At 52.2% G+C, this 9,667-nt stretch overlaps 1 protein-coding gene across 1 annotated transcript; it reads right to left on the bottom strand.

Moving 5' to 3' along the window:
- Positions 1-1,442: 1,442 nt before the first annotated feature.
- LOC148220876 (olfactory receptor 14J1-like) lies at positions 1,443-9,325 on the bottom strand. The gene is made up of 2 exons (XM_088180646.1): positions 8,775-9,325; positions 1,443-1,593 (listed from the first exon to the last, which is right to left on the bottom strand). The coding sequence occupies exons 1-2, from the start codon at positions 9,323-9,325 to the stop codon at positions 1,443-1,445; spliced, it is 702 nt and encodes a 233-aa protein (XP_088036772.1).
- Positions 9,326-9,667: the final 342 nt, after the last annotated feature.

Below are 9,667 nucleotides of genomic sequence, written 5' to 3'. Positions count from 1 at the left end.
GTGCAGTTCATTAAGGAAGTTCTCAAGTTCAGTTACAGAGAAACATTTCAAAGAGTTTGTGAGAAATACACATTCCTATTTTAAAAGTTGTATTTTATTACTGTCGTTATGAATGACATTCTATTTGTCCAATTTTATCAAACAATAAGATTAAATTGTGGAGTAATTTAATATCAAAAATTGTATATAAAGTAATACCAATCAAAAGTATCTTAGATACATATATTTGAGTGTATAGAAAATTTGGCAGTGAGTAATTTAGTATAATTGAGGTTTGTGTAAAGCATAAGCAAAACTGACCGGGGGTACAGGGAGGGGCTCGCCCTTCCCCACGTACCAAACAATCAAGGCCAAAAATCCCACTTATACACTGTATGCTAATATGTATGAATACAGAATTTTCTGGAAAGCTCCTCCCAGTTTCCATTCCTAAAATCTGTGTCACTGTGTTGTGTGGAGCATTCTCTATTAATGGTTAGGGGGGTCTCTCATCCTTTTGAGGGTCTTATTTCCGATGAAGGCTCTTTGTCTTCATCAGTGTCTGCTGTGTGACCTTGCAGGCAGCACAAGTGCACTGAGCTTGGGGTTATGTAGCTCAGCATAAGTTCCCACAATAAACCTTATTCAAGTTCATGCCTGGAATCATCCCAATTTGGCCCATTCCAAGGTCGAAACTTTTTATTTCTAGATGCTGCTTATCAAACCTATATCCTTCTACTACTCCCCCCTAACATCTGGACTCTGCTTTGTCTCATCATTTCTTTTGCTTTCTAACAATTATTTTCTATTGATATAAGTACAATTTTGCTAATATAGTTACAATTTCGTTAGCATGAACCACATTTATCACATCTTTAATATTAAAAAGAATTTTTTCTTACTTATTAGTATTCTATATTTTTATAATTTATTTTTATATTGATATGTAAAAACTTTACATTATTAGTAACAAAAAAAAATATTGGTCATTGGTTCTAACTAACACAATTCCTTTCATTACATAAATAAGCTTTACTGGTTGTTTATTTCTCCCTGTGTAAGATATTTCATAATAGTTGTAGTCATTTTGTCATCTTTATTATCATCTTTTTCTCTGACAGGGTCAAGGTGGGTGCTTCAGGGTCCAGGGAGACATTTCTGGGGCACATTTGAGGCAATTTTGGGACTGGGGAAAGAATTTAGAAGGAAGTTGAGGGACAGGAGGACACTTCGGGGCCTCGAGTGGGCACTGAGAGAGAACTTAGGGATCCTGGGGGAAAGTCTGGGCTTCAGAGTGTCACCTGGGGGTCCAGGAGGGCACCTGGAGGTCAGGGAGGAGAATCTGGGGCCATTCGGGGTCTGGGCGGGCTCTTGGGGGGCTCTAACAAGGGGGTCTCCGGGCCGCGGGGGATGATGGGAGTTGTAGGCACAGGTATAATACGGTTCAAGGGGGCCGTGGAGCATCATGGGAGTTGTAGGCGCAGCTGCACTGTCTCTCGGTGGGTGCGGGGCATGACGGGAGATGAAGTCAGGGCTGGAATGGCGTTTAACCGGAACCGCGGAGCTTCATGGGAGCTGTAGTCCCGGAAGTGGTCCTTACGGAGCTTTTGGGGTCTGGGAAGGCACTTAGGGACAGTTTTCCCTCTGAGCGGAGACTTCAGGTCCTCAGCGGGGAACGTATATGGGTCGGGAGAACTTGGGGGGAGCCTGGGGAGCTCTAACCGGGCTCTTTAGGGCGCGGGGCAGGGCAGGAGTTTTCGGCGCGGGACTGGGTTATGAGGTGCTCTGAGCTCGCGGGGGATGGCAGGAGATGAATTCTCAGAAATGGCTGCAAGGGGAATCTATGGGGTTGGGAGCATTCAGGGGATCTGGGGACGTCTTTGGGTGGTCAAGAATGGGCCCTGAGGGAGCAATTACGGATCCTGGAGGGTCCTGGGACACGTATGGGGCAGATGGGGAGCGGATACCGGGGGTTCTGTGGAGCGCGGGGCATGACGGGCATTGCAGTCCCAGCTCCAGTGGGGCTCTATGGGGCCGCGGCGCATGATGGGAGTTAGAGGCAGAAAGGAAAGATGGCGCCGACTGCAGGCACCGCCCCCGAAGCCCCGATCCCTAAAGCTGAACCCCCTTGGTGGCACCTTGGACTGAAACACACTAATGGCAGGTGTCTGTATTCAGTGGCGAACATTAGGAGTTTTACATTTCTTCAAAACTAAAAAAAAGGAAAAAACCCTGTTTGCCTGAGTGCAGCCAGTTCTCCAAGCAAAGCAGGTCCCAGGTGAGTGAGGACAGACAGGATGGGGTTGGGGAATGTGGGGCAAGGTTGTCTACACTGAGTCAGACCTCAAGGCACAGCTTCTCTTTTTATACACTGATATCAGCAATCTCCAGTTGATATTAATTCCTGAAACCTTATAATGCAGTCTGAACAGAGATGAAAATCAAGACCCTTTATGGGTGACAATCAATCACACTCTGTCCCTACCCCCACCCCACCATTTCCCCCATCCAACCCCTGGCACTCAGAGCAGCCTTGTGCAAATCTGAGCTCCCTCCCCTCCAGGCTGTGCCTGCAGCTTTCAGCTCCTTGGCACCAACTCCCACCTGCTTTCCTTGGAGAAGGAGCTGCCTGAGACACAGAGGGATGTTCATTTCTTGCCAGCAAAAACCAAAGGCAGGCACAGCTCCATTAAGAAACAGAAGTCCAGCCCAAGGAGTGCTGGGCAATGGAGTCACATCCAGGGGTGTCCCCAGGGCTCAGGATTGGGGCCAGGGCAGTGAAATCTCTTTATTGCTGATGTGGACAAGGCCATGGAGGGCACCCTGAGTCAGTGTCCAGGTGAGGCCAAGCTGGGTGGGAGTGTGGCTGTGCTGCAGGGCAGGAAGCTCTGCAGAGGGATCTGGACAGGCTGGAGCCATGGGCCCAGGACAATTGGATGAGGTTCAGCAAGGCCAAGGGCTGGGACCTGCCCTGGGCTCACAACCACCCCAAATCCCTGGCTGTGCCCTGCCCCTGATCCCCACAGCCTGTCCTGTTTCCTTCATCCCTGCATTGCCAGGGACTTTGTGGGACAAGGGAGCTCTGCTGTGGGGATGGAGGGAGGTGCAAGTGCCAGCACTGCAGTGGGAACCACAACTCATCAGGTTTGTGTCCTTTGGGGCTCAGCAACTGGTGAGACTCAGAGGCACAGAAGGTTTCTCTTCTTGGCCAACATAAAAAAATGTACCTATGATAAAATTCAATAAACTTCAAAATTCTTCCCTCAGCTCTGTGCAATGTCAAAGCAGTATCTGATGTATCCACCATGAACAAGGGATTTTCATACAGGAACAGTTTTAGACACAGACATTAGAAAGGGTGATTCTGTGATAGATGTAGACACAATTAAGATGTTGACTAATGTGGAATGACCAGAGAACAATGGGAGGAGGAAATCTGGGAGCAATGGCAAGGCCATAGGACCAGCTGGTCTAGGGAAGAGATGTCCTTAGACATGGCCATTTAAACAGGAGAGGTGGAAACACCCAAATGAAGAGGGACATGAAATAATAGACAGTATAGTGGTAACACAGGTACAGGGGAAGATCAGTATTTCTTGTCCTGCCATCAGTACACATCCAGGAAATTTCTCTTCTCTTCTGGTGGGAAATTTTGACATTTCTTAAAGTACTCAAATGCCCCAGCTAATGAGATGTGCTCGTGCACCTCAAAAGCTGCAGGTCCCCTACAGTCCCAGAGGGCTCCTGTCCCAGAAATATCAGCTCCAGCCCATTCCAAAATCGGGAGCAGCATCGTCCTGGGATCATCAGGGAGCTGAGGTTGGAAGGGACCTCAGCAAGTCTGCAGCCAAACCTGTCAGAAACTGGGTCAGACCAAGTGGTTCAAGCCTTGATTTGGTGTGGATTGGAAAATCCCAAAGCCAGGGATGGGGCAGCATCTCAGAACCTGTCTGAGCCCATGGGAACAAAGGTTTTCCACATGTCTGATCTGCCCTCATTCCCCTTCCACCCGTTGTCTTTTGTCCCCTCCAGCCCCCCAGTGCAGAGCCTGGCTCTGTGTTCTCCATCAGCTCCTGGGTGGCTCTGCCAGGCTGGCATGAGGAGCCCCTCAGCCTTCCCTGCTCCAGGCTGGACAAGCCCAGCTCCCTCAGCCTCTCCTCTCAGCCAAAGGGCTCCAGCCCCACCTTGGAGGCCCTTCCCTCACCCTGCTCCAGCTGCCAGACATCTTTCCTGCCCTGGGCAACCCAAAGCAGGCCCCAGTGACCTGGATAATCCACGTCCTTGATGTCCTGGTCACACAGCCCTGGCCCCTTGTCCCCGTGTCAGGCTCTGGGGTTGATTTGTGGAACATCCTTGGGGGAGGCTGTGGCTCCAGGTGGAGCAGGGGGATCCCGGGGGACAGGGGACCCTGCTGGGCATGAACAGCATTGGACTTGTCTGGGGAAACTGTGAGGGGGGGCTGGGACAGAGTGACCACCCAGTGATCTCACACAGCCCTGCTGTGATGTCACACAGCCCTGCTGTGATGTCACACAGCCCCTCCTGTGATGTGACAAAGCAGCCCAGTGATGTCACAGCCTGCTCTGTGATGTCATTGTCTGCTCTATGCCATAGCTGCTCAGTGACCTCACATAGCCCACTCTGTGATGTCATAGCCCACTCTGTGACCTCATGTTACCAGATGATAAATTGCCCACACAAGTGAGCTGACACAATCCTTATTCTCCAGAACCCTTGGCCTCTGGAAACTGCACAATGCCTGTTGTATAAGGAGGGGAACTGGAAGTTTGTAGCTGTCGGGGCTTTGGGGTTTGGGCCCTGAGCTGCCACAACGTGCCTGGATAAGATGTCCCACAAGGATCAGCCTTTCCTGGTGTCTCAGGCAGATTTCAGCCACGAGGTAGGAGGATGCAAGCAATGCCTGGAGTCCAGGCCTTCAGCCCATGTTGTAATTTGAGCCTTGCTTCCAAAGTACCTTTGGCCAGCAGAGGAAGGAGACCGAGGAAGCTGCAGGGAGATTCCACAGACACTTTATTTCTTCCACGAAGGGGTCCCAGGCAGCAATTCAATGGACAAGGTACTAACAGGGGCTTTTGTAGGGTCAGGGTGTCTTGAATACAGACCAATAATTTAGGGGATTGTAAAACGGACCAACTACTTAGGGATTTTAGAGAAAAGGGACCAATTGCTAAGGGGATTGAAAATGGACCAATTATATCACAGGGAGATAAAGTGAGGTTTGCAAAGGGGGGAAATATTTCTAGTATTAGTCATTCTAAGTAAGCAATTTCTTATCTAAGGGATAGCTTTCCAAGGAGGCTCTGTTAGGGTTTCTGCTCCTTCCACAGAAGTTCACCAGCTTCAATGTCCTGTCAACTCAGCCGGGCCGACTGGAACATTGGGGTCCACGACCACCAGGGACCACCACAGAGACCCCCAGGACGGAAGAACCCATGAGTAAAGAGGTGTTGGGAGTTGTTTTTTTCGTTCCCTCTCTGCCTGTGGAATTTTTTCCCACTGATATGCTAAGGATCACTGCTGGCTAGGTCCTTGAGACTTAGAGATGGGGGAGGGAGAGACTCCCTGGTTTCTTCAGGAGTTTCTCTTGGAGGGCAGGTGTGGAGGGGGGGGAACAGTGTGAGATGAGAAGAGGGTAAAGGAGGGTGGGGGGCTGTTGTTGGCACTCACTTGCTTTGGCTATTGGAGGAGAAAGGCCACTGGAAAACCTCACCCCGCCATCCCAACGCCAGGAGCTGCCTCTTCTGGTGTTGGACCCCACACCCCTGCTAGGACGCTCTCCTGCTTCAGTTTGCTATCTCCAAGCATCCTGTTGGGGCACTGGGACTGACACTGCTCCAAGGATTCGTGAGCACAGCCTGTCCTCCACCCTTCCCATCTGGGACACAGCCACCATCACCCCAGTGCCCCTGCAGCTGTGCAGGATCTGCCCCTGTCCACCAGGAACCTGCCAGAGCTCACTGCCAACTGGGAGGGTAACTGCACCAGAGGGGAAAAGTCCCCAGAGCCAAGAGAACTGCTACTGGGTTCCTGTTCTGTTTGTTGTTAATTTCATAGTTGTTGTTTTGTTTTGCCTTGTTATATATATATTAGTAAAGAACTGTTATTCCTATCCCCATATCTTTGCCTGACAGCCCCTTCATTTCAAAATGATACTAATTCAGAGGGAGGGATTTACTTTCTCCATTTCAAGGGAAGGCCCTGCTTTCCCTAGTAGACAGCTGTCTTTCAAACCAGGACAGGGTGGTCAGTGGGAGGTGATCAGTGGCTGTGGTCAGTGGCAGTGTGGGCATTGGTGTCTGGGCAGTGGGTGTGGTCAGTGAAGGGGTGGTAAGTTGGTGTGGTCAGTGGCATGTGATCAGTCAGGGTACGGCCACTCAGGTGCTCAGTCACTTTGTTCAGTTGAGTGGTCAGTGGATTGTGGTCAGGAGTGGGCAGTGGGTGTGGTCAGTGGGAGAATTCAGTGGGTTGTGATCCGTGGGTGTGGTCAGTTGTGATATGATCAGTTGTGATATAATCAGCAATGGTCAGTTGTGTGGTCACTTGGTGTGGTCACTTGGTGTGGGCACTGGGTGTGGTAAGTGGTTGTGGTCAGTGGGGTGTGGTCAATGGGTGTGGCCATATCGAGTGGTCAGTGGGTTTGATCAGTGGGTGTGGTCACTTGGGTGGTCAGTTGGATGTGGCCAGTGGGGTGTGGGCATTGGTGTATTCGCAGTGGGTGTGGTCAGGGGGGTGTGGTCACTGGCTGTGGTGAGTGGGTGTGGTCAGGTAATGTCAGGTGGCTAGTCAGTGGGAAGGTGTCAGTGTGAAGGTGTCAGTGTGAAGGTGTCAGTGGGAAGGTGTCAGTGGAAGTGGTCCGGTGGTCATTGGGGTGTAGTCAGTGGAGGTGGTCTGTGAGTGTGGTCAGTGGGTGTGGTAAGTGAATGTGGTTGATGCAGGTGGTCAGTGGGGGTGTGGTGAGGGTTTGTGGTCAGTGGATGGGGTCAGTTGGGTTTTAATTGGAGTGTGGTCAGTGGTTGTAGTCAGAGATTGTGGTCATTGGGGAATGGCCAATTGGTGAGGTTAGTGAGGGTGGTCAGTGCATGGGTCAGACTTGATGATCTCGAAGGTCTTTTCCAGCCTGGCTGATTCTGTGATTCCCTGAAACCACCCATGGAGCAGTTGCAGGATGAGCCCTGGGCCTCCTCTTCACAAGGTCCAGCAGCCCAGGTCCCTCAGCTTCTCCACACAGCCCCAAAGCCCATCCTGTCAGTCCTGCAGAGCCTCTCCAGCCCCTCCTCATTGCCCACAACAGGGAGCCCCACACCCAGACACAGCAGCCCAGATGTGCCCCCCTGGCCTGTGGTGCCTCTGGCAAGGGAGCAGCACGAGGAACTGCAGGAGCCTGCAGACAATTCCTGAAGCACTTGGAGGATGATCCTGCTCCCCAAGGGATGTTCCCATGGAGCCAGCTCAGAAATTGAAATGGGGAGTGGGGCCAGAGAGGAAATGGCAATCAGGGATGGGCTGTTTACAAGGGAGGGGACAGGGATGGGCAAGAGGAAAAAATCTGGATCAAGAAAGAGGAAAGAAGGCAAAGGTGAAGGCAAGGAAATACTCAGGGCATTTTGAGGGCGCCTGGCAGGCAGCCCTGACTCAGAGCAACAATGTCTGCAGTGGGACAGGAAACTCACAGCCCATGGGAACAAATTTTCTGGCTGATTTCAGAGGCCACGACAAAGCTGAGTGGCTTCCCTGCCGTCCCCCAGCCCTTGCTGGCCACAGAGGATGATGGCATTTGTGCTCACTCAGCTCCATGTCCCCACAGCAGCACCATGGGGGTGCTGAGCCTGCTGTGTGCAATGCAAACAGGGGCTCCTGAGCCAGTGCTGCCGTGTGTGTGCCTGCAAGGATGCGGCTCCTGTGTGAGCTGGGGGAGAGGCCAGGGCTGCAGAGGGGGGATGTTGTTGGCAGGTGCATGAGGATGCTCTGGGACGCTGCCCTGGGGTGTCCAGCACAGTGGGGATGGATCAGCCCCTGCTCTGCTGCTCCTTGCCAGGGTCTCACCTTTGCAGGGAGCTTGCAGAGCACCAGCCATGCTGTTTGCCCCCAGCCTGCCCACGGCCAGCCTGGGGCTGCTCCCGGGGCTTTTCTGTGCTCAGCATTGGGCTGGCCAAGTGTTGTGGAGAGAGCCTGGCCAAGGAGCCTGGAGCCCCCAGGCCCTGCCCTGAGGTGTCAGCGCTGCCCCAGCAGTGCCCATGGCCTGTCCCTGCTGCAGCCCCGGCACTGCCACCCCCAGGGCTGTGCCCGGCCCCGAGAGCACTCAGGCCCTGCAGCAACACGAGGGCCAGGAGGGCAGCGGGGCAGTGGCACGGGAGCAGCACTGGCAACACCAAAAGCTGCTGCTGCTGGGCACAGCTGCTGTGCCAGCACTGATCTGCCCCAGCTCTGCACACAGACATTGCTGCTGCAGCTCTAGAGAAGGGAACAGAAGGGGCATGTCTGGAGAAAACTTTGCAGACAGAGAGATTCTTTCGTTTCTTTTGAGTTACCAGGAGCACAGCCCCTCATTTACACAGTCTACGGGTCACAGAAGGGATGGAGAAAAGCAAATTGAAATTTCGGCACAAGCAATGACATTTCTTTGTAGACTTTATTGAAATGCTAAAACAAAGGAAAGAAAAGAACAAACCAACAAGTAAACCAACAAGAAGCAGAGGCAACGTTTATTACAAGCGATATGCAGCAATTGGAAAGCAGTTTAATTTTCCTGAAAACATCCAGTTATCAGTCTCCACATTGCCGCCTTGAGCTCCTGGTTTCTCAGGCTGTAGATGAGGGGATTTAGGGTTGGAGGCACCACTGAGTACAGAACTGACAGTGCCAGATCCAGAGATGGGGAGGAGATGGAGGGGGGCTTCACGTAGACAAACACTGCAGTGCTTACAAACAGGGAGACCACAGCCAGGTGAGGGAGGCAGGTGGAAAAGGCTTTGTGCCTTCCCTGCTCAGAGGGGATCCTCAGCACAGCCCTGAAGATCTGCACATAGGAGAAAACAATGAACACAAAACAACCAAATACCAAACAGGCACTAACAGCAATGATCCGCAGTTCCCTGAGATAGGATTTGGAGCAGGAGAGCTTGAGCATGGGTGGGATTTCACAGAAGAACTGGCCCAGGGCATTGCCCTGGCACAGGGGCAGGGAAAATGTATTGGCCGTGTGCAGCAGTGAATAGAGAAAGGCACTGGCCCAGGCAGCTGCTGCCATGTGGGCACAAGCTCTGCTGCCCAGGAGGGTCCCGTAGTGCAGGGGTTTGCAGATGGACACGTAGTGGTCGTAGCACATGATGGTCAGGAAGAAATACTCTGCTGAGATGAAGAACAGAAAGAAAAAGGCTTGTGCAGCACATCCTTCATAGGAGACGTGTCTGGTGTCCCAGAGGGAATTGTGCATGGCTTTGGGGACAGTGGTGCAGATGGAGCCCAGGTCGCTGAGGGCCAGGTTGAGCAGGAAGAAGAACATGGGGGTGTGCAGGTGGTGGCCGCAGGCTACGGCGCTGATGATGAGGCCGTTGGCCAGGAGGGCAGCCAGGGAGATGGCCAGGAAGAGGCAGAAGTGCAGGAGCTGCAGCTGCCGCGTGTCTGCCAATGGCAGCAGGAGGAAGTGGCTGATGGAGCTGCTGTTGGA

Source organism: Sturnus vulgaris, chromosome 30, assembly GCF_052056855.1.
Source record: "Sturnus vulgaris isolate bStuVul1 chromosome 30, bStuVul1.hap1, whole genome shotgun sequence".
NCBI classification, from domain to species: domain Eukaryota; kingdom Metazoa; phylum Chordata; class Aves; order Passeriformes; family Sturnidae; genus Sturnus; species Sturnus vulgaris.
Note: the sequence above shows the minus strand (reverse complement) of the source record. Positions and strands in the feature narration are given on the sequence as shown.